Source organism: Phasianus colchicus, chromosome 5 (genome assembly GCF_987193195.1).
Source record: "Phasianus colchicus chromosome 5, bPhaCol1.hap1.1, whole genome shotgun sequence".
NCBI classification, from domain to species: domain Eukaryota; kingdom Metazoa; phylum Chordata; class Aves; order Galliformes; family Phasianidae; genus Phasianus; species Phasianus colchicus.
This window is the reverse complement of record NC_143440.1, coordinates 60,465,268-60,491,875: the sequence shown is the minus strand read 5'-3', so window position 1 is coordinate 60,491,875 and position 26,608 is coordinate 60,465,268. Positions and strand designations below refer to the sequence as shown.

The 26,608-nt window shown below is 44.3% G+C and overlaps 1 protein-coding gene and 1 long non-coding RNA gene across 2 annotated transcripts; one reads left to right on the top strand and one right to left on the bottom strand.

Moving 5' to 3' along the window:
* Positions 1 to 827: 827 nt before the first annotated feature.
* Positions 828 to 2,225, bottom strand: LOC149917982 (uncharacterized). Its single transcript, XM_090141965.1, has one exon. The coding sequence runs from the start codon at positions 2,001 to 2,003 to the stop codon at positions 927 to 929; it is 1,077 nt and encodes a 358-aa protein (XP_089998091.1). The 5' UTR covers positions 2,004 to 2,225; the 3' UTR covers positions 828 to 926.
* A 1,584-nt stretch (positions 2,226 to 3,809) lies between these two features.
* On the top strand, positions 3,810 to 9,677 carry LOC149917981 (uncharacterized). Its single transcript, XR_016467389.1, has 3 exons — positions 3,810 to 4,121; positions 9,013 to 9,111; positions 9,603 to 9,677. It is a non-coding gene; the product is annotated as an uncharacterized LOC149917981 (long non-coding RNA).
* The last annotated feature ends 16,931 nt before the right edge of the window (positions 9,678 to 26,608 follow it).

The following is a 26,608-nucleotide window of genomic DNA, read 5'->3' as shown; positions in this document are numbered from 1 at the left end:
GCAGCTCAGGGGGACAGCCCGCTCCTGCGCCTGTAAGACTACCTTCTTGAAGAGCAACCAGTTGTCTTGGACCCCTTTACCCTCTAAGACTGAATCCCAGGGGACTCCCCCTACTAGTCTTCTAAACAGTTCAAAGTCCGCCCTCCGGAAGTCCAAGGTAACAGTTTTGCTGTTCTTCCTCCTGGCTCCACCAAGAATTGAGAACTCTACCATCTCATGGTCACTCTGTCCAAGACAGCCCCCAACCTCCACATCTTCCACCAGACCTTCTCTGTTTGTGAACAGCAGGTCTAGCGGGGCAGCTCCTCTCGTAGGCTCTCTCACCAGCTGCATCAGAAAGTTATCCTCTATACACTCCAGAAACCTCCTAGACTGCTTCTTCTGCGCTGCGTTGAATTCCCAGCATATGTCAGGGAAGTTGAAGTCCCCCATGAGGACAAGGGCTGGCGACCTCGCAGCTTCTGCCAGCTGCTCATAGAACACCTCATCTGTCTCCTCATCCTGGTTCGGCGGTCTATAGCAGACACCCACCAATACATCTGCCTTGTCAGCCCTTCCCCTGATCTTTACCCATAGGGATTCAACCTTATCATCCCCAGCCACAAGCTCAGTAACATCAAAACACTCCCTAACATACAGAGCCACACCACCACCCCTTCTTTCTTGCCTATCCTTCCTGAAGAGCTTGTAGCCATCCATTGCAGCACTCCAGTCATGGGAGCAGTCCCACCATGTTTCCGTAATGGCGACTAGGTCATAGTTTGCCTGCCGCACCATGGCTTCCAACTCTTCTTGTTTGTTGCCCATGCTGCGTGCATTGGTGTAGATGCACTTCAGCCGAGCCCCTCGCCTCATCCCTAATCCCATTGCCGCTCCCCCAGGCTCATCTCTAGCAGGCCTGGTTTTATCCCCTACCCCCTTCATATCTAGTTTAAAGCCCTCTCTACAAGTCCTGCCAGCTCTTGGGCAAGGATCCGTTTCCCCCTTCGAGACAGGTGAGACCCATCAGCAGACCCCAGGCCAGGAGCCGAGTAGACCGCCCCATGATCAAAGAACCCAAAATTCTTACTTTTGCACCATCCTTTCAGCCATGTGTTTATAAGGTGTGTTCTTCTGGTCGTCTCAGCGTCCTTCCCTGCCACTGTAGGAATACAGGCAAATACTACCTGTACGCCTGTTCCTTCAACTAACCTCCCCAGTCTCCTGAAGTCATTTTTCATAGTTCTCAGGCTTCCGTCAGTGACCTCATCACTGCCAGCCTGGACTATCAATAAGGGATAATAATCGGAGTTGCGAATCAAACTAGGAAGTTTCCTGGAAATATCCCTGACTCGGGCCCCAGGGAGGCAGCACACTTCCCTGCGGGTGGGGGCAGGCCGACATATTGGGCCTTCTGTTCCTTCTAGAAGGGAGTCTCCTATGACTATTACCCTCCTTTCTTTTCTGGAGGAGGCAGTTATTAAGCGTGGAGCTGGATGCCTCCTCTTGGGAACACTTGGAGGCAGTTCTCCCACTTCACCCTCAACCACCGCACCCTCCAGTTTCAGGGCTTCAAACCTATTACATAGAGGCACCTGGGGAACCGAGGTAGGTCGGGATGGGGGTCGCCCGCATCGCCGAGCTGGGACCTGATGCCATTCCTCCTCTGCCCTCAAATTAGCTCTCTCATTTCGATCGTGGCAAGGGAGAGGGTCCACTGCTGTTTGGGGGGTGCAATCTCTCTGTCTTTCACGCAGAGAGTCACACCACCAGTCTATCTCCCGCTCGCACTCTCTGATGGCTCTTAATCTCCCTACCTCCTCCCTAAGCTCCACCACCAGGCTGAGAAGCTCGTCCACCTGCTCGCACCTTGCACAAGTGGCATCCTTCCCATTCTCCCCTGGCAGCAGCAGGCTCAGGCACTCCCTACAGCCAGAGACCTGAACTGCTACATTTCTTGGCAGGCCCTCTGTCTGGGTCGCCACAGTCCTCTTGGGGGAAGCCCGCCGCCTGGTAGAGACCATGTTTGAACCTGCGGTCTCGAGGTCTGTCAGTAGGAGAGCTGATCACCTGAACAAAGACAAGGACAAGGCACTGATGTGTCCTGCCACAAGTCACAACTCCCACACCAGCTACTGCAGTAATGTATGAGCAGTGTGGGCTGCGTTCACACTCTGACCACCCTCTCCGGTGTCAAAGGCGGGTAACACCTCGTTCTCACCTGGAGCGATATGTGGGCAGGAGCCGGTTTTGTGCTGATAAAACAGTTCTTCACTGATAACAGGTGGCACGTGCAGGAAATAATTATTTTCTTCTGACTGTTTTAAACAAGCTTCCTTCCTATTTCCAGTAAGCGCTCCTTAGTCCTCAGGTTGTGGAATTGTGGAACCTGGTGAGCAGTTCTACCTTCATGATAACTGCTGCCTTCATGATGTTGCATGCCTCAATCATTTGCTGTCTGGATAGGAGAAATTCAGCTTTCTTGTCTCTTCTACCAGGTCATCTGCTTCACCCCCTTGATTATATTGGCTGCCCTTCCACGTGGGTTGCAAAGAACGAGTCTGAGAACACTTTTCTGAATTGGGGGCGACAGTTCTGAGCACAGCATTTCCTAGGACTGAATCAGGTTCCCTTCCCCTTGATGTAACACTGCACATTTACACGTGCTGGAGCTTGTTTGCCATGATGTGCCCAGTTGCTCAGTCTGTAGGCTCCTCCTGGAGTCCCTCACCCTTTGCACAGTCAGACACACCAAAGGAGCCCAGCCATCTGCAGGCTCGGAGCTCTCACTGCATGCTGCCTTCTTCAAATCCCTGGTGAAGCCATTGAATAAAATCAGTCCCATTGCCAACGCTGGGGATCACAATTGAGGAATCTTCTCCAGTCTCGCAAAGTGACCATTATGCACTATGCTTTGCTGTTCTTTAATATTCTCCCATCCTTTATTTATAGACATGAATAAAACAGAGATCATATCCCAGACATGTTTATTTTCATGTTAATATTCTGATATAAATAATAACCTTATACATTGTTCCTTTTAAGCCACTTTATAAAATTCTGTTTTTCTTTTTTAGTAGTAACTCCTGCATAACATTTCAGAATGTTCTCATTGCTTCTCATTTCATAAACAAAATTAGTAGAATTTTCAGTGTCATAGTCTGCACTTGAGCATAATAACAATGTTTTGACTTTTACAAGTGAAAAAAATAATTATCACACTTTAAAAGCTGACATTCTAAACTGAGGGAGCCTGAATAATTGCAATCTATAACATTTTCTATGGGTTTGACAACTCTTAGTTCAATTTCTGCCCCACCTGCAACTTCTGATATCTTTTAAAAACATGTGGCCCTAACAAAAATAAATGTATTTCTTAAATAACAGAGAGACTTTGCTGGCTGATGAGACGCATAGTTGGTCATTAGGCAAAGCATTCAGACATACTGTAAGCGTTCAGTTCATTACATCTGAATACATGTCTACAGAGACAATAAATTAGAAAATGTGTGTTTACAAAACTAGGAGCATCAGCTCTCCTTTTTCCAGTGAGTTTGCAGCAAAGCAGGGGTGGTGACTGCAGTTGCAGAGAAAGAAGGCAGCTGCTAAGCATTGTCTATGTTTTAATAAGCGTATCTCAGTTCTCTGTTTTTTTACAATTCCAACGACTGTGACTCTGTGTGGTCACCTCGTGTTGTATGCAGCAACATGCAATGAATATTTACTGAGGATGAGTTGGCACTGTTGTATGGGAACTGTTGAGTCACGGCCTGAACCACTGATTGATCAGCTGAGGCAAGGACTGAGTCAGCCATAGGAGCACAGGGGAAGGCAATTCAGCTGTGACCGCCTGGCTCCACCCCTCCCAGATCCCATTTAAGGGCTGACAGGCAGTAGAAAAGAATCTCTTTCTGGAGGTTCCTCCTCTGTGGAGTCTTTCCTGTGAAGCTAGATCTTTGGACACAGCTGAGCATTCCTTCCCTGTTCGTTTCTTTTCCCAATTTCATCATGATAATCTTTCCAGCTGTAGCAACAACTGTATAACACAGCACTATGGGATGTGTGATGAAACAGAGAGGACCATCTGGGTCATCTTGTCGATACCACAGCCTCAATGTGCCATCTCCCGTCTGCTATGCTGGGTAAGGAACAAGTGATCATTCCTAAAGCTAAGGCTTGCCTCCATGCCATTCTTGCAGGCCCTGTCCTTCAGTGTGCAGCCCTGATGGCTATGCAAAGTTTGCTTTATAGCTTGCTTTATAGTCATTTATAGGCCACATCAAAAAAACAAAGTTTTGATCTGTCAACAACTTTTTGATGGCTTCTAACTTCCTTCTGTGGAGTCATCGTGTGTTATCTTAGTCTTGAGCTACATTTCAAAATGAGGTGGCAAGTTAAAATGTCTTCAAGGCTAGATGGAAACTTAGATTAAAAATCCTGATGGTTTTTTGGCTGAAGCTTCACCAGATTTGCAAAGGGCTGTAATGAACCCCAAGCTATGTATTTTGGTAGTAAGTAGTAAGAAATTCTATCTTATCAAGATGATTACTAATTGCTCTGTTATCGGTTGAGATTATTCTATTATTAGCTTTTGAAACCTTTTGAAGATTGTATTGGCAAAAGAAAACAATGGCACTGGAGGATTAAAATATAAATTCTTTTTTTTTTTCCACACGTAGACCTCACTTTCTTTATAACTCACTTTTTAGATCATTTGCACTCAATGAGAGCGAGAAGAATACTCTTCTTTCCCTTTTCATTTTGAATTCCTATGACAGTAAAATAGCAAACAGACTTCCAAAATAACGATTCCTGGTTTGAAACCTTGACTAATGAGGTACAGCCTGGTTTAACAGCATTGTTCTGGGAGTTTAAAAACACAGAATTAGAACGAAATCATTATCACAGCATCAGCCGTGGTGGGCTCAGATTCCAAGAAGTCATTGAAACATCTCCTAAAAAGGCCGCAGTCGCAGCAAAGAGAGCCCTTCACCCATTAGAGAGCTCCGCCAGGAGCCCCCAAAGGGTGCCAGCGCCTCTGGAGGGGGGGAGGTTGTCCCTGAAAGCAAGATTGGGCCAAGATGGATTTCTGGATAGAAAAATAGAAAGACATCTTGGCCCAATCTTGCTTTCAGAGACAACCTCCCCTCCAGGTTCCTTTCAGCAGCACAGTGATGGTTGCTGCTCTCTGATGCTGTTCCATGCTTAGGGAGTGTCAGAAACGTTAGCCGGCGTAGTTCCTCTGAGTTCTAGTGAACGATGGGCTGCTTGTGGTGGAAAGCTTTGGAAGACATGTTTTCAGAGGAATCGCTGTGCTTTGTGAGCAGCCATTATGAGGGTTATTAAACTGAATGTTCTGGCAAGTTGTATCGTTTACATCAAGATTCTCCTGTAACAATTCCACGTCTTCTTAGAGCAAATTATCGCAGGGAATGTAGGAGAGAAATCAGCTTGTTGTCAGAGGGAAGGAGATAAAGGACTTGTCTGTCCTGGAGATTCTAGTGCACTGTAGAAATATGTAAACTAATTTTAAACAAGCAATTAAAGCCAGAAACTGTTCAGCTATAGCAGCATGGGGTCTAGCAGAAGCTTTTTTTTCTAGAAAGCAAGATAAAATAGCCTACAAAGAGCCTGCTTTTGCAGCTAGAATACCTCTGAGCTGGCACATCTAAAAAGTAGCTTCATTTTTCCTAAAGGATGCTGAAATCTGTTGTGCAGAGGGCACCTGAGAAGGAAATTCTTATCCTTTTTTCTTTGTTTTGAATGGCAAACTGGCTGCCAGAGGTGGGGATCAGAACAGAACTATGTCAGAATTGCTACTCGGTAAGAGCAGCAACCGTTTAAACAAGGTTTGGATATAACTGATCTCCTTCTGTCAGCTTTTCCCAGACAGCTAGCCTGCCTTTCATCAGCCCCTGACTTTGACAGATACCGTGGGCTAGGCAGGAACATCTAGCAGTCTGTGGTCAGATTAAATGTGGGCTGATTAATGAAAACTTTGTGGTGGTGCATGGCAGCTGCTATGGCTATCTTACTTAGCCTAAGCCCCCACCCCTTTGCAGTGTATCCCCTGATATGTGGGGAAGTTTCAAAGTTTTCCTGCTTAGAAAATATATTTTTTTCAGAATATCACTAATTGTCCGTTGTATGACCTGGGAAAGCAGAAAGCAGGTTGCTCACTGAGGTACACTGTCTGGTCTGAATGACTGGAGGCAGGAGCTGCGATTCAGTGACAAAAATTTCAGCCCTTCACGTTTCTCCCAGAGCATAACACAGTGCATGTTCCTGAGTGGCAGTGCACTCCTGGGCTCCTTCCTGGGTTAGTGAACTACTTCTGAGGTGAAACCTGGCTCTGTTTTGGGGCAAAGTATACATAAAGAGCCACTCCTAATAAGCAATACAGTTGAGGATAAGATAGATTGGGTCTTTATCTTATACAGTCCTTCAGAGCTTTCAGATTTTCAACTGAAAACAAATAAACAAGAAAATCATTTTATTTTTCCCTTAGAGGCAGAGGTCCTATGGTGGCCTGTGGGAGACCTCGGCCAGGAGTCACCATCCTCTCAGTCGTCTTCTCTAGAAAAAGAAAGCTTGAGCTACAGACACAAGCTGTGACCCAGAAGCCAGGGATCCCGTCTGGGCAGAAGGATGCCCTTAGCATTAGTTCAGCCATGCTCTATCTTAAACTAGAGCCTGGGTGAATCTTAACTGTAAGCCATCTGATTCCTTCTGTCTCCTTATGGAGAGGTCTGGGTGCCTGCTACCACTTTTCTGCTTCTCTCAAAATTACAGACCAGTCACTGATGGTAAGAAGGTGATGAGGGAAAGAACAACCTGCTAAGAATTTCTGTGGTACCTCTGTCTAAAGAGCTGGGGGGTTTGGCCTTTTCTTCCTTGTAGTGTCTGCTCCCTGCTCCTTTTTTTTCTAATCATTGCCCTTGTGACAGTTGTGGAGCAACTTGAAAGCCATTTCTCTCCTCGTAGATGTTCATGATGATCAAAACAACAGAGCATAACTTCCTGCATTACCAATAGAGCAACCAGGTAATTCACTCTGCTCTACTATCAGGGAGCCCAGAAGTCCTGGTGGTGTTTGGACAGATGGCTTATCAGGGTCTTTTCTCTCTCTATTTGAAGGAAACTTGGAGGCATTAATTTTGGTTCTTTATTAGCCACACAGTTTCTGTACTGAGCTCAGAATTACTCTCACAGGTATACTCTAATTTGTTGCAGCAGTCAGAAAGAACAAACCAGTTATTTCCTTATGAATTCTTCACAGCTGTTCTCGTAACTTCCGTTCAAATTGTAGAAATAGATGATTTGATGGACTCTATGCATATGGCCTGTTGTTTCAAGAGAGGCACTGCTGTACCTAGTGTGTGTGAGCACAGCCAAGTAAACAATGCTGAGCAAAGGCACCTTCCGTTGGTTTGGGGAGTCCAGGATGATGGTGCTGAGTTCACACCTGGTACGTTGGTATGCAGGAATGGCAGCGTGATCTGCAAGTTTGCTGCTGTGGGGGCTTCTCTTTCTTGATTGCCTGCATGTTGAGGTGTCGGTAAGCAGTTTGCACACAGAGCAGGAGGCTACGTTCACCAGAGTAATTGGTGTGAGCCATTTGCTGGTCGTGCAGGGCTGCTGGGATCTGTGGAACACACCGTTAATGGCTCGTTGACTCAGCCTGTAGAAAGGGCCACGCTGACCCTCTCTGCTTCAGTAACAGCACCAATGCCTCTGGAGTTACTAAGGGCAATGTTTGCCTTCGTTTTATGCTTATGTAATAGAGGTAAAGGTATCAACTGTACAAAGGATCTGCTGGGTCAGAACATGTAATTTTTGAAGAATTTTATCAAAATGGCTTTCACTGCACTATATCCTCCTATGTTATATCCAGTTCAGTAGCAAGGACTCAGAATGAGCCACCTATTCTTGGAAAAGGTTGTATGTTTTGATAAAACATACTTGCAGAAAGATGAAGGCATAGCAAGAAAAAACGTTCCTTTGGGATTTCAATGCTGATACAGGGATGATACTCCTCCTGCTGGGCTGCACGCTGATTTGTCTCCTTTGTATTTTTTTGAAGCAACTTAACAGCAGTGTCCACTACTAAGCAAAAAAAAGCAGCAAAGAACACATTACCCTTAAGCACTGAAATCCCAAGTACTTCATATTTTAAAACTTATCTCCTTTCATTTACTCTTTGCTAGAGTAAATTTTTGAAGCATGAGTATTAGCAATATTCATTTTTACTCCATCTGCTTTTTAGAATGATCTGTCTCCTGACAGCTTACTCAGTGAATCAGCTTATTATGCACTCATACACCATATTCATCATTGGCAAACGTAATTGAAGAATCCACAGTTTTGTTTAAAATGATCCTTTGAAATATTGCAGGCTAAACACACAGGTGTATGTGTGCCTTGTGCCACGCAGAGACTGACTTCAGATTTGCCTGTGTCACTTACTGGCATTGTCACTTAGCAAGAAGTGACACGGTGATGATCAGTGATGAGTCTGTAGAGCATCAGATTACATTGTCACGAGGATCCTTCTAGTTTTAGAATCTGGGAATGTTTGCAATTTATTTTCACCACTGGAGAAATAGTAGGTGCTCGATATGTGTTATACAGAGGAATAAGAGTTCAGAAAGTTTACAATAATTTTGTTGGGTTTGTTCTGTTTCTTTTTAAATGAGAAATGTGTTTTCCTCTCACCAGAGAGGCACATTTGTTTTCCAGAGAGCAATTCAGCTGGGCCTTGATTCTTCATTTCTGTGTGTTGGATTCAATCACCCAAGCAGCGCAAAGCAGGATTACAATTGTACCAAATCAAAGCGGACAGACTTCATGTTAAAATTTGCTGCTGCAAATGGCTGCGTACAGCCCACAGGAAGGCAGATCCACTTGCTGGTTTTCCTGAGGGCCCTACAGAGAGAAACATTTTTTGATTATTTCTTGCATACATCAGACTGTACCCTTGGAAGATATTCTGGACTGTAGGAGTCACTGTGGCTTTTGCATTGCCTTTGATAGGTTTGTATTTGGCCCCTAGGAGCTTCTCTGAAGCACAGGAGAGCAGAGCTGTCAGGACTGGGATATCCAGCAAATCCTGGATGTGGGCTGATGAATAGTGTGAGAACTGCATTCTTTTTCACACTGTGGTCACTTTCTGGAGCACACACAGTTCTTTGTCCTAGGATGCATGAGCTGTCCTACTTTTAGTTTTAGCCATTCTGCTGGAGGTTAGATTCACCAAACTTTGTTCAACATGTCACCACATGGCTCACACCACTGGGACGATTTCGTGTTAATGCAGCTTTCAGAGGCTGCCAAAGGCAGCCAGCCCTGATCACCCCCCATGTGAGCATAACCACAGCACCAGCGCCAGAGGGGTGCACCATTTAGAACTGCTTGTGGGGAGCAAAGAGACCTTTCTGATCATTCCTGTGTTCAGTGCAGTATTCTTCATCTAACTTTTGTTGATAAAATGGTATCAGTGTTCCACATTTATGGCATCTTACATGATAACAGATCAAGTGATTTAATGACCGAATCGTTTTTGTGTGTACATTAGCTTTTTGTCTACCTGAGCACTCACACTGATTTATTTTTCAATTCTGCAGAAAAACTTTTGAAAATCCTCTAAAGTTTTTGCCAGCACATCTTCAGCCTGTACTGAACTAAGGTCAGCCAGTCACAGATGCCGTGAGTTGTCTTCTTTCTCCTAACTGGGTTGGTTCAGACCAGCTGAGGGTTGAGATGGAAACCAGCCTCGGTGTGCTGAGAAATAATAAATTGTTCAGGCATGTGAAGTCCGAGAAGAAAGAAAACCCAGTTCATACCATCCTGTGCCATCTGCAGAAATAAAATAGTCAAAGTTACCACAAGAGAGAGAAATGTTTTTAATTAGGAACGTGTTACACGAGGAGGAAGTTTCTACTTTTACATTATCTCTTGTTGCAAGTGAAGCCAAGGCAATAAGCCTGCAATTTCAATAACAGGAATATGACTCTGAGATCACGTATTGCAAGAGACAGTTCTGATAGAATTTGCTCTCATTTGTTCTTTCACTGAAAAGAATTGGTATTGGATGCTCACTGTGAAAGAAAATGAAAGACTTCTGGTCATAAATTATATGCATAAAATTTCCTAGAAATAGTCCTTGAGAACATATAATTAGAAGCCCTCTGAGTCACGCATAGAAATGATTTATATTTAATTATTTAACTTTCGCATTAGAAGGCTGGATACAGCGCTGTGATATTTTAAATGAACAGAAAAAGCATTAAAACTCTAGACAAAACTTGTGCTCGTGTTTTTTCACTGGGTAAGGATTAATGTTTTCATGCATCAGAATGGAAATTGTGCCAATCATACTATCCTTCAGTAGCTTAAAGCTTGGGCACTGTAAAGCCCAGCAAATTAACCAGGGGTATCTAGAAAAAGATCTTGTAATCATCCACTATAAATTTAGACTTGGTATTCCACTGGTTGGTATCTGATTTTATTTATTTATAACAAATAGGTAAATAGAACTCACTGTGAAAAATATTTCTCTCCTGTGCTTATGAACACAAAAATCAGTTCATTAAATAACTCCTCTTTGTAATGATGTTGTAAAATCCTCTCTGACCTAGGATTATCATATTGCCTCTTACTACCAAAGAGTAAGGCACAGAAAATGTCAGATACAACATATTATATTTCATTATAACACAGCATTATTCCTCCCAATATGTAATCACTGGTTGTAAGAGAAAAATTATAGCCCATTCTGAGTTAAGCTGAAATCTCAGTGTTGTGCATAATGACCCTCCTGTTCCCTAAAGGACTGGTAGATGTCTAAGCACTTTCTAAGTAGTTCCTTGCTCTGGTTGAATCTATACATACCTGGCTTCATTGAATTTCTTACTGATGGAGTTCAATGAATGATCCCTCGTTAGCTTTGGCTTCTTCCCTGCTTTCAAATCCTGACAGCTGTGGAAGTTTTTCCAAGTAAAGACAACAACATAAACCTCATAATGAGAAGTATTGGAAACGTGCTGGCAGTTGTTTTTGTAGTAGTGCAATGTCTGGGGATCCCAGCTGAGAAGATTTACCATTGGCAGGTGAGGCCAGTACACCTGACTCAGCAGAATTCCTGCTTTATATCCTATTCAGAGAGGCAGAGATTTCCCCCTCTCCACAGGTGGAGACAGTAAGGTGAGGTTACAGCTGTGATAGCTGTCCCTTCTGTACCTGCACAGTTAAAAAATTACATATTAAAAAGAAGAATTTTGTCTGCTCTTGTCAGCTCCCAGTTGGATCAGAAGCAGGGGGGGTTTGAAACTATGCAATTGTTAATATCCAACCTAAATAGGTTTGGCTTAGGAGCAATTTCTTCTCGGAAGGAAAGATGAGGCACTGACACAGCTGCCCAGGGAGGGTTGGGGTCACCATTCCTGGAGGCATTCAGGAGCTGTGGAGGTTTGGCACTGAGGGCCATGGTTGGTGGGTATGGTGGGGTGGGTTGGGCCTGGGGATCAGAGAGGTTTCTTCCAGCCTCAGCATTTCTGTGATTCTGATACAAAAAATCCTCTGTACGTGCAGCCTGTGTTGCTGGTTTAGAACCAGTCCTCTACCTGCTGTATGTCTGAAGTGAACTGAGGTGAGCTGCGGACTAGGTGATGGGTTTATGTTCACTGTTGATCTGTTTCAGTACTGGAACTTAACTATTACAGATCATCTAAATTGAAGCCTAGGTCCGAGAGCACAGCAGTCCTCTTTAGTGAGAGAAATCTCAAAGAATTTGAGTTCAGTGTAAGTCACATCAGCCTCAAAGAAATTTAATTATAGGGCTGGTGGCATGTTGCTTGAACTTGAGCTTTGGGATTTATGAGTGGCAAGTGTAAGTAAAATAAGTGGAAAACAGTGAAAGCATACATTTCTTGGGTAGGGTATTCTTCAGCTGTTCAGGTGAGGCCAATACACCTGAACAGCCTTGGTGTCAATGTGAGAGCTTGGATATCAGAGGAGGAGAGCTGGATGTCCTCCACAGCGCTGTTTTCCTTTCTATGAAGGAAAATGCCACACTGACAGTGCAGAAAAGCCACAGGCATTCTTTTTTGGAGGCCTTCTTCCAATTATTTCTCATCTGTGCATGGACAGATAAGCCCATGGCCTACATCTTCCTGGCTGTTACTCCACTCAGTGATGGAGCGTTAGCCTTCCTTTCCCATGCATTTCCACACCCCAGGAGCAATCCAGAGAGGAAGACCCTTTTTGCCATCAGAAGCCTGTAATGCAGCCTGAGGCAAGCACTGGCCTTGTTTGTTGAGCTGATAAAAAACTGGTGGAGCTCTGGCCATTCTCTTGGTTCTGCAGTGGATCCATGCACATGAACCTCTCTGCTGGATGTGGAATTTTCTTTTTTTTAAATGATTATCTAATTGACTTAACTATGAAATTTCATAGGAATATAAAATTTGCTACGGTAGCTTGAAATACAGATACAGGTTGGGCAAAGACACAGATATGGGTTGGGTGGAGAACTGGCTTGAGAGCAGTCCTGTGGAGAAGGATTTGGGGGTGTTGGTTGATGGAAGATTGAACATGAGCCAGCAATATGCACTGCAGCCCAGGAGGCTGACCGGATCATGGGCTGTATCCAGAGAAGTATGACCAGCAGGTTCAAGGAGGTGATTCTGCCCCTCTACTCTGCTCTTGTGAGAGCTCACCTGGGTACTGCGTCCAGTTCTGGGCTGCAACACAAGAAGGACATGGAGCTGTTGGAGCAAGTCCAGAGGAGGGCCAGAAAGATGATCAGCAGAAGCACCTCCCCTGCAGGGACAGGCTGAGAGAGCTGGGGTTCTTCAGCACACAGAAGAGAAGGCTGCAAGGAGACCTTGTAACAGCCTTCCAGTATCTGAAAGGGACCTACAGGAAAGCTGGAGAGGGACTTTTCATATAGGAGGGTTGTGACAGGATGAGGTGAAATGGCTTTAAACTGGAAGAGGACATATTTAGACCAGATGTCAGGAAGAAATTCTTTACTGTGAGGGTGATGTGACACTGGAACAGGTCGCACAGTGATGCTGTGACGCCCCTCCTTGGAAGCACTGAAGGCCAGGCTGGATGGGGCTGTGAGCAGCCTGGGCTGCGGGAGGTGTCCCTGCCTGCAGCAGGGGCTGGAATGAGCTGGTCTTAAGGCTCCCTTCCAACCCCAACCGTTCTATGATTCTCTGAAATAAGCAAATGAATTAGTAAAAATAAAATGTATTTAATTCCAAAACACTGGATTTAAACATTATCAGAATGAGAAATTTCAGGCTTTGATGTTTTAAAATCTCAATCTTTAATGAATCACTTTTTATGAAGAAGTTGAGCTTTCCATATTAAAATATTCATACATTTATAGAGGAGTTCTTAGATGTGTAATTAGTTCCAATCTGGTTGGAAATAAAGTGCAGTTTCAATTTTGTTTGTTTCATCAGTACTTTTAAAAACATTTTGGTTTAACTTAGCATAATTTCCCCCTCTTCCTGTTTTCCTTTGCTTTGAATATATCTGAAAATCCCATTATTCATCTTCATGGATTCTGAGCCCCTGCAAACTTGGAATAAGTCATAACAAGGCGAGGGCTCACAGCCAGAATAATGACAGGCTCCTGTAGCTGAGGGGTAGCGTGGATTTGAAATGCTTATTAAAACCAAGGCCAATGTCCATTTCTAAAACCACTGGCTCGTGACAGAAGAGTCTGAAAAGATGTTATTCTCAGTGTTCTTTTATTTAGACTGCAATTTTCGTTTGTACTACCAGCTCTATATTTGCCTGAAGGCAGCAGCATCGAGTGAGGAAAAAATGACCAAGTTTTAAGGATCTCCCACCAGCATGCTGGTATTTCACATCTATTCTCACACTGGGAAGGGGTAAAAAGGCAGAGGATGAAATGATTTGAGGCAGTGCTGTGTCCTGGAATGACCTTGCAGCTCACACGAGGCACTGAGACAGATGCTCAGTAGGTCTGTATGTTTTTATCTTTGAAAGAATTTCTTCCCTATTTCTATACGATCCAGGTTATGCTAGATCTTCTAGCTTTTCCTCTTTACTTCATATGAATCCCCCTTTTTACTTATTTCTGGCACCTGGATTATGGAGGCCGGGATGTGTTCTGTAGCACTTTCTGAATGTTGACATGACTTACCTTCCCCAGTTCCATTGAAAGTCGCAGTGCATCCCTCTTTCTTTTTACAAATGCCCTATAACCTCTTTCTACAATGGAATTTTCTCTTCCATTCTGTTCCATTCACCTAACAATGTGGCCACTTATCTCTGTGCAGCTTTGTCTTTGCATTACATACCTTTTGGTGCCTGAGAACTATTCATTCACATTTTTCCATCACCGTGGAAACGGGGGATAAAAGTTTGCTAATTCTCTCAAACAAAAGCTACAGTGACTTTCTGCTTTTTTTGCATTATGTGAATTTATATTACTGTAATGAGAACAACAAGGGCAAATCCCATCCACACAAACTGGGCATCCTTTCAAGCAGTACCACCTTTCTGATGGAAATCAGGGCTGGTGGTTCCAGGCTTGCTTCCTTCTTGTCCAGTGATACGTTGTTTCTTTCTTCCCTCTATGCAATCCTCATATTTTTCCCTTTTTATTCATTTTCTGTGATACAAATGGATGTTAGCAGTTTTGTGCAAGCTTGCTATGGATGAATGTGGTTTAGTTACTAAAGCAGCCATACGTAGAATTCAGAGCACAACCGAGTCTCCATCGCTGTAATTCTAAAGTCCTGTGGAAGATAAACCAGTTTAGCTCAAAACATATTTCTTATATGAGAGTGATGCACATCCCAGTGACCTCAGATTATTACATTTTAAAAGCTTTGTGCTTTCATGTCCCTAAGCCTCCTCCCTCTGCAGTGTGTGTCTGCCTTAGGAGAAGGAATTTTATCCTGACTGCAGGCAGCGTCAGCAGGGTCAGGATGCTGGGACATGGCAGCATCAGCAGCAAAGAGAGAGAAATGTTTTAGTGCTGTACAGAAGGGCTCCTTCTGGAGGGATAGCTGCAGGGAGATCAGCCCTGGAGTTCCACCTCCATGAAAGTGACTTGCGAGGAGATGAGATTAAGAAGAGAAAGGACAATTGGGATCATCCATTCTGACCCTGACTTGCATACAGGCAGAAGGAAAATAGGAAGAAGGAAGACCAGGATGAATACCAAGCACTTCTGCTACTATAGGGAAAGTCTCTGTAAGGAGCAGGACAGGATTTCTGCTACCTGAGGCAGCAAATGCTCTAGTAAAAGGGCAGTGCCTGGTACACAGAGAGTTGTTGTTAGTCCCTTTCTTTGGGGCTGCTGATCCCTTAGGTTTGACTTTTTCCAAACATTTATTTCTTTTTAAGAAAACCTGTTGATAAGTACATCACTCTGAGTTCCTTTTCATAACCTCGCCTGTTCCTCGGTGCCCAGGTACCTTATCATCCAGCAGTGGAGCTCCAAGGAGGTAACACAGTGCTGCACTCCGGTTTGTGAATGGCTGTTTGGATTGGTAGGGCCCTGAAGGCTCATGTCTGGGTAAAATACAGTGCTTTTCCCATGGCTCTGCAATATTTTCTGTTTATGGCTTATGGAAATTTGTATTTTTAGTTGGTTTGAATGTAAAAAAACCCTAAGATTTTAAGACACCACACAAATAATTAAAAATCACTAAAAGTGTAGTGCGTTAATATGCTAAGAAAGTTTTGGAACAGTTCTAATATATTTTCTTGACTTGCTCACAGTGCTAGAAAAGCTACTTCTGAACAGCAGATGGTCTCAGGCCAGGAAATTACCAACAGAGTGGAACAAGTTGAATTACAATTGGTTATTTCTTGCCAGGTTTCTAATCTCAGCCCTGCGAGGTGTTAAGTGCCCTCAGCTCCTGATGAAATGAGGGCTGATGGCATTCAGCACTCAGCTGGATTGGGTACTGCATACATAATATAATTTTTCTATTTTAGAAATGCAATTTCTGATCCAGGCTGTTAGACTACAGAGTAAAACTAAGAGTGCACAGGTAGGTGTGGCTGAAGCTGAGGCCTATTGCATCCACAAAGTAGGAATATTTTAAGCAAGATGTTTGCTTGCCTTAAATCCAGCACACTGAAATGGAATAATTAACAACAACACACAGGTACAAAGGTTGCTCTGAAAGTAATGCCTCCTATTTCTTTCAGCGGGAAATACAACAACTACTACTTGATGGTGCTTCGTAGACACTGTGCTCTATTTTTCAACACAGTCACCACCATTAGCTGTGCACTCTCACCAGGGATGAACAAGAGCTGCACGCTGTGCTCGTAACAGTCTGCCCCAGAGGAGGTGACCCACCATCAGCACTGCCGAAACACACCATCACCCCTCACTGTGCTCACACCCTCTGCTTTGTCTCCTTGGTTTTCATTAAGTGTCAGTAAATGTCAGTGGGTCAATGTCATTTGCCGTTCCAGCCCCCAGATGCAGTTTATTTCTGTGTCTGTTTCCCCTCTTAGAAAAAGGTACGTGTAGCAACCTGTGTACAAGAGCTGGGTTCATTCCTGCTCCGGTCACCTTTCATAGGGGTGCTTTGATAAGCAGAGAATATTTATTTTTTACTCATTAGTGAAATATATTCCAGCTTCATAGGAGAAGAAATGACAACTGCTCTTACAGGAGCCTCTTACTCTTAAGCAAAACACCTTTGAATTACTTGACTCTGAAGACCAGAATTGAAGTATATATTGCTGGGAACTTTTTTATAAGTGCTGGAAATCCTTAACTCTGCTCTATCAGTGATCAAAATCAATTATGTTATCTAGGAATGAGACATTTGCTCCATTTTCACTTTCTACTGCCTCCCTCTTGGCTCATTTTATTTTTTAAGATGTCCAGAAATGTCACATCTCAAGAGCAACTTCAAATTATTTCCCTTCTATATTTCAGCAAAGTGTGGTGGTTTTCAGGAAAGGTGCTGTTAAATCATACGTTTTTCTCTCTGGAAGAGGTACAGTGTCACATTGCCAAGGGATGGCCTCCCATGGGATGTGTCTTGTGGATACAACCTTGGCGAGTGGTTGGCATCCACTGCAGGAGTTGGAACTGGATGAGATTTAAGGTGCCTTCCAACCCAAGCCATTCTGATTCTGTGTCCTGCAGCAGGACCCTGGCCAGCCCAAGGGCTTCAGCTGGCTGTGCTGCAGTGGAGGCTGATGGGCAGGGGATGTCACGACGTGATGCTGCCCTGCGCTGACTCTCAGCTCAGGCATTCCGCAGGGCTGTGCAACATTTCCTGTCACCTCCATGCAGGGAGTTGGACTACATGGCCTTCAGAGGTCCCTTCCAACTGTAAGGACTCTGTGATTCCAAGTCCGTGCTCCTCCCAAACACAGCTGGAGTACAGCCAGTGAAACAGGAGGGCCACAATATGGCTGTAGTGAGAGAAGAGGGGCAGCAGTGACCATTGCGGCTGGATTTACATCTGTTGCAACAGTCCCTGATAACAGTGCAGTCAGATTTTAAAAAGAGCTTCTTCCCTGCAAGACACTTCATAAGGATGGACATGAGGTCATGGAGGGTGGAAGTGCACAAATTGCACTTATGAGCAAAACCTGCCAGCTGCTGATCCTTTCAGGCAAAGCAAAGAAACAGGCACAAAGAAAGGATCAGAAAGCCAAAAACAATGCCAAAAACTTGGAGAGAGCTGTATGCTGAGCTTCTCACGGCATCCAGCTAGTTCATATTTAATTCTTCAAATGATTCCCTTCCATTTAGCTAAATGCCACCCAGCATATAGAGAGCATTTGCTTCAGGCAAACGCACTGCACCCCAATCTCTGGCCCTGCTCAGGTGAGCGCTGCCTCAGGTGAGTGCTGGCAGGCACTGCTGGGGATGCTGCTGCTGCTGCTTCACTCTGGAGAGCCTGGTGCAGGGCCTGAACTCCTGTTTTGGGAAACAGATTCGCCAGGGGATGCTACCATTAATTGCCATCCTATTTCTCATCATCTCTCCTTTCAAGGGTTATTGAAAAGAGTGGGAAATCACCTTCAGAATTGTATAGCCGGGCAGATATTGAAGCAGTAACAAGTTTCAGGCAAGGTTGGGCCCTCTGTAACCGAGGGAAGGGCTGTTTGCTTTTAATAAAGTGAAGGTCTGCCTGTGTCAGTGACATTGCTCATCTCCTTGTGCTGCGTTCAGCAACTTGGAGGTTTTAAAAATGGAAGATTTATCCTTAAGCTGTATGAACAAAAATCAGCTCAGATTTCTTCTGGAGATCTTCAGTTTCCCATACAGTTTAAATCAAGTCTCATAAGCTTGTTGGGCAGCACTTATCAGGTGATTTCTCTCGTTTAAGTCTGAGATGTGTATCTATTTTTTCTTGAAAATCTTTTAATCCTCCCCTAAGTTATTTTAGTCAACATTAAGGACAGATTTAATATTACCACCACTTGTGCTGTACTATGCTATTCAAGGCAAATTAGTTTTAAACAGCATCTTTCATCCTCAGTGCCATCACTCAATTTTTCATGTCTAAGATTTGGATTCTTTTGTTACTTTAATCAATATTTGAGTATTGGGAACGAAGAGAAAAGGCTGGAAGAGCCCAAAGGAAACAGTGGCTGCTGTGATTCTGCTCCTGTATCTGCCTGTTCTCCTCCCCAAACGCGCCATGGTTTGGCCAAGACAGCCATGAGGATCCCCCCTTCATCTGCTCTTCCCCAGGCTCTGCAGGCACAGCTCTCAGCTCATCAGATGTGAAGATATTAAAATAATTTAAATATTAAAATATGAAGATATGTAAGAGCCCAGTTTAGAAAGAAGCGGCCTCACAGCTGTCATTGCAGATCACCCACTGTGACACCTTTCTCAACACAGCAGGCATGAAGAACCATACAACTTCCAAAGAAAAAAGTAATGTTTGCAGTGTTTTTTTCCCCTCCACATAGTAATAAATCACCAAGCTCCCAGATCAATGCAACAAATTACTTAACTTTCAGCAACTCGCAGAAAAAATACTGTTTTTCATTAACTTTTTAAAGCTTACTGATTTTGTGGAATTGCCACAGCAAATTGTTGGTGATGTATGAATTGAAAAAACCTCACCCACCTGGTGTATGGGGAGGATGAGGGCTGAGGTCTGCTGTCAGGGCTGTGCTGATGATGGGATGCTGAAGATCCACGAGGGTCTCTCAAAAAGAGACCGTGATGTTGTGTACAGGGGTGGACAATGATAGGACAAGGGGGAATGGCTTTAAAGTGAGACAGGGCAGGTTTAGGTTGGATATGAGGAGGAAGTTTTTCAGCCAGAGGGTGGTGAGGCACTGGAACAGGTTGCCCAAGGAGGCTGTGGATGCCCCATCCCTGCAGGCATTCAAGGCCAGGCTGGATGTGGCTCTGGGCAGCCTGGGCTGCTGGTTGGCGACCTGCACACAGCAGGGGGTTGGAACTGGATGAGCACTGTGGGCCTTTGCAACCCAGGGCATCCTGTGATTCTATGATTCTGTGATTCTGGCCATGGCTCAGGGTAAACATTCCATCCCTTGACAGCAGATGCCTAGTGTTAATGTGTAACAATCGAAGAAGAAAAGCAATGTTTTTCACATAGAAGATAAAGATGTGTGCATTTGTAAAAGCAGCCATTTCAGCTGAGCATTTCTAAAATGTTGCCCATACCAAGACAAGAGTTGCCAAAGGTATTCCCTTTCTTACTGTGGCATTCTTGAATTCAAGCAGAACTGTTTCCTCTAACAGTTCCTGCTGGTTTGATTAGTTTGAACGAACTAAAGAAATATATTCAACACACTAAATCATGCTCTTCTGTTTTCTTCTATTAATTGCAATGTATGGAGCAAGAGATTTGATAAATTGCCTTTCCTATGTTCCAGATCAATAAGTATGTGTGTGAAAACCCATGAAGGAGGTACAAATTAATTAGGTTTATATCAAAGGCCACGCTAATTTCTGCAGGCATCAAAGGAGCAGCCCTGGTGCCTCATTCAGCAGCACGCTAACCAAAATACTGAGAGCGAGTGGTATTTCATAGAAAAGAAGCAGCTTCACAGAAATAGCATTGTTTCCTGGTGCTGTGCTGATTTTGTTAGTTTTTCAGCAGAATCCTGCTTCTCTGAAATAAGGACATTTTGTTACTTCTCCTTCAAGAACACGATTTCTTGGTATTTGAATTGTCTGTGAGAAGACTTACATGGTTTAGCAGCTATGTGGGTAGTGACACTGGTAGGAGGATGGTTGGACCAGATGTAGGTCCTTTGCAACCCTATGAATCTATGATTCTAAGGCAATCCCATATTGCATCCTACAGCGCTCTATAGCCCAGCCTGCCTGGAATTGTGTGAGACACTGAAAATCACATGATCTGAAAACGCAAATACCTACTATAGGTACATCAAGGAACTAGTCATCATCACCCTTTAAATCAAAAAAGCTGTCTTCCATTTTGCTTTATAAAAGAGAGAGAGAAGATATTTAAAAAGGCAGAGTAACACAGCTTGTCTCAGAGAAAAGGGCAGGTAAATGCACCAGATTAAGTCAGGAAAGGTCCCTCCCCTTCCCTTTTCAGAGCATCCAGAACAAGAGATAAAGAGAGAAAGCAACTTCAAATCTGGAAATCTACCTTGCAATCCATAGCAGTGGTGAAGTGCAGAGCAAGGATGGATGAGCCTGTGCTGGGAGGGCAGCGCATCTCCTGTTCATCTGCAGAGCTGAACTCCAGCCAACTATTTTCCAAGATGCTGCAACTTTGGAATACAAATCTCCTCTTTGTTTTGCTTTCCAGCCCTGAATGTGAGCCAGAACTATTTGTAAAAGAAGTCTGGGCATTTCAGAGGAACGTCCATTCTCATGGGATCCCCAGGGAAGAACAGGAGGTTGGGATGAATGGTGGAAGGCTGCAGAGCAGCGCTGACTCCTGCAGCAGCAGCCATGTGCTGTCCTGCACGAAGGGCATGGCCCTGGGGGGCTGTGCTGGCCCTGCTGCTTGCTGGCTATCTCCAGTCAGTACTTCCTGCTGTTTCCCTTACTCCCAGTTTCTTACTTAGTACATCCTACATTAATCTGTTTCAACAGACTATCTTTTCTTCCTGGTTTGGTGGTTGGTGACCCTGCACATAGAAGGAGGTTGGAACTGGATGAGCACTGTGGTTCTTTTCAACCCAGGCCATTCTAGGATTCTGTGATTCTATGATTCTATGTGTTATTCAGTGTCACACAAAAATTCAGACAGATTAATCTGCCTCAGTTTGAGAAAGCAGTTGCACACCAAGGCTCTCCTTGATAACACTACATTAATGTGAAATGACACACCTTCAGTAAGCCCATCTGCATGATGGTCCCTTTGGATGCTCTTCTGTTCTACCACTCCTCCAAGATTCAAAGCAAGCCTCATGCTGATGGGGTTGTGGCTATTGAATTATTCCCCCACCTCACTCCAGAGAGCAGCACAAGTGCTGCACTGCAGCACACAATCAGCTTTCAGTAGCATCACCTCATTAGATGCACTGAAATCAGCTTGGTGGTGAGACCCAGCTCCATGGGACAGCCTGCACACAGCTTCCTGGACATCCTGCATCCTGCAGGAAAGTTCAGAGCTGTGAAATGTGGGCAGAGGGGCTGATGCTTTGGGCAGCACCTGCACCCAGAGCTGGGTCTCTCCTGTGCCGTACGATGATCACAGTGCTGGTGTTTTCTGGCTGAACATCCCTTCCCTTCTGAAGGGAACACCTGGCCTTCGTCCTGGAGGTACATTTGGGAAAGATGTAGGTAGCCAAGCTTGTTTTGTCTGCATTTTAGTTGCCTAACCCGAATTTGTGGTGTCACACCCTTCAAAATTTTTCTGACAATGATTTCGCCATTATGCATGGCAGTTTTGAACACCGCAAAGAAAGTAGCCAAGCAGAAAATTACTCAGCTTTGTGGCATTCTGTACCTCTTGCATGTGATAGTCTGGACTGCTGTGCTCCATGGCTACTTGGTACAGTTCAGGCAGGGGCTGCAGTTTTAATGTGCCATTAGCTGTGCTGTACCGGAATACCAGACTCGTTTTTTTTCTGTGGCAAGGAGAAGCTTAGCTATGAAATACAGCTCCACGAAAAACCTGCTGTTTTATGGGTGACAGTGCAAGGTAGTTGGCAGAGCTGAGTGGAATTCTGATTCCAGGCATGTCCCACTTCTGGCCACAGCCTGCTCTTGCTGCCTGGGTGCACTGAGAACAGATCAGCACATTTAAAACGTTCTTCACCTTGCCGATGCTCCCCCACAGCTCTGAGCCGTGGCACAGCTGGGACCGGCGCTCAGCTCCCTGTGCTGGGCTGCAGCTGCGTCCCACCAGCGTCCCGCCACGGTCGCTCCTTTGCCAGATTCCAAGCTCGTTCTGGAACCTTCCCTGAGCAAATAAGCCGCACCGTTGTCACAGCGATGCGCTGTTTAGCAGCAAATAGGTTGAACGCTGCCCCTGCTTCCTCTAGAAGGAGCCTCTTCCAGGCGGTGAGTGCTGAGATGCCCTCGTGCCTGCGCTGTGCTGAGGATGCGGCAGGCGCTGAGCTCTGCACACAGCGGGGTGATATGGAGCTGTGCTCCCCTGCAGACAGCCGTCAGAGCCCACCTGGGTCACACCCAGCTGTGGGGATTAACAATTCCCTGCAGATTTTTATTCTGTGCATTAATTTTTTTTTGAACCCATTTGTAAGAGGCAACTGCTAAAGCTTTATGCCAATGAGTTCTGCAACCTAATTATAGAATCACAGGAAACAGGATTGAATAGGAACATCAAGAGGACATCTGGTCCATCACTTGCCCCAAGGCAAGAACAACTACATAATGTCATTCCTGACAGATGTTCACCCAACGTTTGGATGAAAAAAATATTCTCTTGTGTTTCCTTTGAGCGTGTTACCTGGGAAATTGATTGGGGTCCAAACTTCTGTTATGAAAGTAATAAATAGCTGTCCCCCATTTGCTGTTTCTGTGTCACTTCTTACTTTACAGGCTGCTATGATATTCTCGGTGTTATGTTTTTTCTTTCTGAGGTTGAGAAGTTCTAATCTATTTAATCTTTGCTCATACATATGCATGCAGGATGTGAAAACGCTGCTGCAGAGTGCTTGTTTCACTCACTTCAGTAACTGATGCTAACAGTGATGAAAGCCTACAGCTATCTGGAAAATCATGCAGAAATGGTTGTACCAATGATTTTAGTGCTGAAAAACCAAGAGGATCTTTCAATGCTAGCAAAAAAAAGTACAGCAAAATATATGCAGACTAGAGGGTATATGATTTATATGTACCTAGAGGGCACGTCTTATCTGAAATAAATTAACTCCGTGTAGCTGGTTTCATCCCTTAATGCCAACATCTGCAATCGCATCCACTCAACACCAAAACAGCTTTGCCAAGCTGATCTTGTCTTTCAAGAGAACACCCCAGGGGCTTTCCATTTCCTAAGGACCCTGAGAGTCTTTTTATAGTGATCAGATGGTAAAAAGGATAATGTTATTATAAGAATCCATGTGTCTTTCCAAAGGGTATATTTAAGAAAATAACAGAAATGACAATTAAAAAATCAAATTTCTTCCACTAAATCTGTATAACAGAAAGGTTTGATCAGCCTCCCAGTTTCTTCAGTTCTGCTGTGCCACACTGCAAATGGGCACTGCTTGGAACAGCCACTGCTAGCAGTAAGAACGCACTAAATCCAATCAGAACAGGCAAATAACGAAGGTAACGTCCTGTGCCTCTGGGTTTGTGTAAGAAGTGAGGACAAACTAATGGTAGCTAAAGGAAACTACCTCCTTCTGCTGAGAAAGGCACCCAGATGGTGGTATTTCTTGAAGGTATTCTTGTTGTTGGGTGCAATTTTAAGGTCGCTGTAAGTGATCCAGTGCTGTCCTGCAGTAGAGCTGGAGTGAGCAGTGTGGGCTTTTGACCAGAGCAACATTTAACAATAAAAATAGTCGTAAGCAGGTATATCTGAAGCCAAGAATTTATTAGAAATATGACTGTTTGTGAGGGTGGATGGTGACAGGACAAGGGGGAATGGCTTTAAAGTGAGACAGGGCAGGTTTAGGTTGGATATGAGGAGGAAGTTTTCCAGCCAGAGGGTGGTGAGGCACTGGAACAGGTTGCCCAAGGAGGCTGTGGATGCCCCATCCCTGCAGGCATTCAAGGCCAGGCTGGATGTGGCTCTGGGCAGCCTGGGCTGCTGGTTGGCGACCTGCACACAGCAGGGGGTTGGAACTGGATCAGCATTGTGCTCCTTTTCAATCCAAGGCATTCTATCATTGTATGAAATAAACAAAACTGAAGTAAACGGTCTCAATTCGTGCCATGGAGCCATAGATTGGATGTTATGGACAATTTCTTCATGGAGAGGGAGGTGAAGCTTTGGAACAGGCTGCCCAGGGAAGTGGTGGGGTCCCCAGCCCTGGAGGTATTTAAGAGAAGTGTGGATGCAGCACCAAGTTTTAGTAATGGGACTTGGTGCGTCAGACTGACGGTTGGCTCTGATGATCTTGAAGGTCTTTGCTGACCTGAATGACCCCAAGACTTTGAGCAGATATTTGGATTATAAAACCAATAACATTGTGCAGTATTCAAAACTCATCTGGACACTTCTTTGTACAACGTACTCAAGGAACTGCTTTTGGGGTTGGGTTGGGGGAGCTCCAGTGTCCCCTCCTATCCCTATGGTTCTATGATTCTGCAACATGTGAAAGCCTATGCTTTCACGTCCAAGAAAAGGTATTTTCCCACCAAAATCAGAGCAAGACAGAGTATTTACCTGACCTTGTATCTCTGAAAGAAGGGAATCAAATCTCAATTTCACAGAAAGAAAAATATAGAGAGAAAAGCATAATTTTGCAAGAATTTTCAGTATCAAGGGAGAACATTATTCCATAGATTGAGATGCCATGAACTAGCCCCCCCTAAGTACTTGAGCTCATTCTTATTTCTTGTTATCATACATAAGGAAGTTGTAGTTATTTCCAGTGGGACTTCTACCTTAGGAACTGATTCAGAATACCCCAAGTAATGAATCCTTCTATTCTCATCAGCCATGTGATTTTATGTATTTTATTAATCTCACCTGTTTTGGTTTTCTTTTCATATTCTTTCCCTAGGTATTTGTATTGGTTCCAATTTAGTACAAGCAGTAACCACAGGATAAACAAATGCACTGATGTCAGACTGGATAAAATCTGATCCCTTATTATCCTGTCTTATTTTTCCATGGCCACATAACTAAAGCTGAACAGTGAGTGCAGGCAACCGAGGAAATCAAAATATATTTTATATTAAAAACTAATATCCCAGACCCAAATGTGTACAAAACAATTCTCATTTAATTGTGCAAAAGAAATCTTCTAACCTTAATAACATATCCTCACATCAAACAAATCTGAATGGGATTACACAGTGCCAAATCAGGGACATCTTCTCTTAGCAGGCAAAATGCAACCTGGGGAAATACAAAACGTGTCTGGTGAATGAATGTCCTGCAGCTGAAACGGCAGAGATCGGCAGTAGGAAGCGTGTAGTTAGCAGGAAGGTTTCACAAATCACTAGCTACTTGCTTTTTCTTTCCATTCCCTCTTTCACGATCCCCTTCTTCCCTCTTCCTCCATTCCACTCCTTGCGCTCTGGGCTGCTTGCTGGCCTCATGGCTTCTGGAGTTCAGCTTCACAGGAGTGGAAAAGTAGCACGTTCAGGACAGCATCCACACGCCATGCGCGCTGTGCTCCTGCAGAATGGGGGCAAGGGGCAGCCAGCAGCACAAGGTCTGTCCAGGGGAAATCAGGAAGGCAAGAGGAAGACCTTGCAAAAGATGCAGGGCTGGCAGAGCTACTGGCAACGAGAAGGAAACATTTAGGTCAGTGGGATTTCATGCATTACATTTACGATAAAATCCTGGAAGAAGTGTGGCCAAATTGCTGCGCTGACTCTGTTAGGCATGGTTCAGGCAGGAGGGAGCTATAAATATTTATTTCTTGTAACTGAAAAATAAAAAAAGAACAGGAAGAAATCTATATGTTAAACAGGATGGTGAAGTGTTCTCCAACCCTTTCAACTTAAGGCACGTGCGAAAAGATTCTCCCAAGCATTGTTTCAGTGTGTTATGGGTGAATACACAGCTATTCTCAACAGAAAGTTCGGATGTGATAAACAGTGACAGAAGTTAAAAATGGGTTGTGTGGACTGTAGGTAAAATGGTGGCAAACACGACATGCACACACAGGCCAGCATGTAACCAACGTGCGAGCCTGGTGAGCAGGAGAGGGTGGCAGTGATGCTGATAAGATCAGAGTGGAAGTCAGCCACCAGATCAGCACCAGCTCTTGATTTGATGCTAGAGGTGAAAATAAGAGCTTGGGGGTGCATAAAGGAAATAGAGCAAGCTTATTTCTGAAAAATCAGAGCACTGCTGAGAGAAATACTGAACTACTGGGTTGTGGTCTCTGAGCATAAATGAAACACGTGAGCAATGCTTTCTCATAGAGGTCACAAGTAGAACCCAAGACACTGAATCTGAGACTGAAATTATGCATGTTGGAGGAAATGTGCCGTGAAATAAAAGTCCAGATTGTGGCTGGGGTCCTGGAAAATGCTTGCAAA

Coding starts and splice junctions, on each gene's coding strand:
- LOC149917982 (XM_090141965.1), bottom strand. CDS start 2,003: ATGGTCTCTACCAGGCGGCGGGCTTCCCCCAAGAGGACTGTGGCGACC.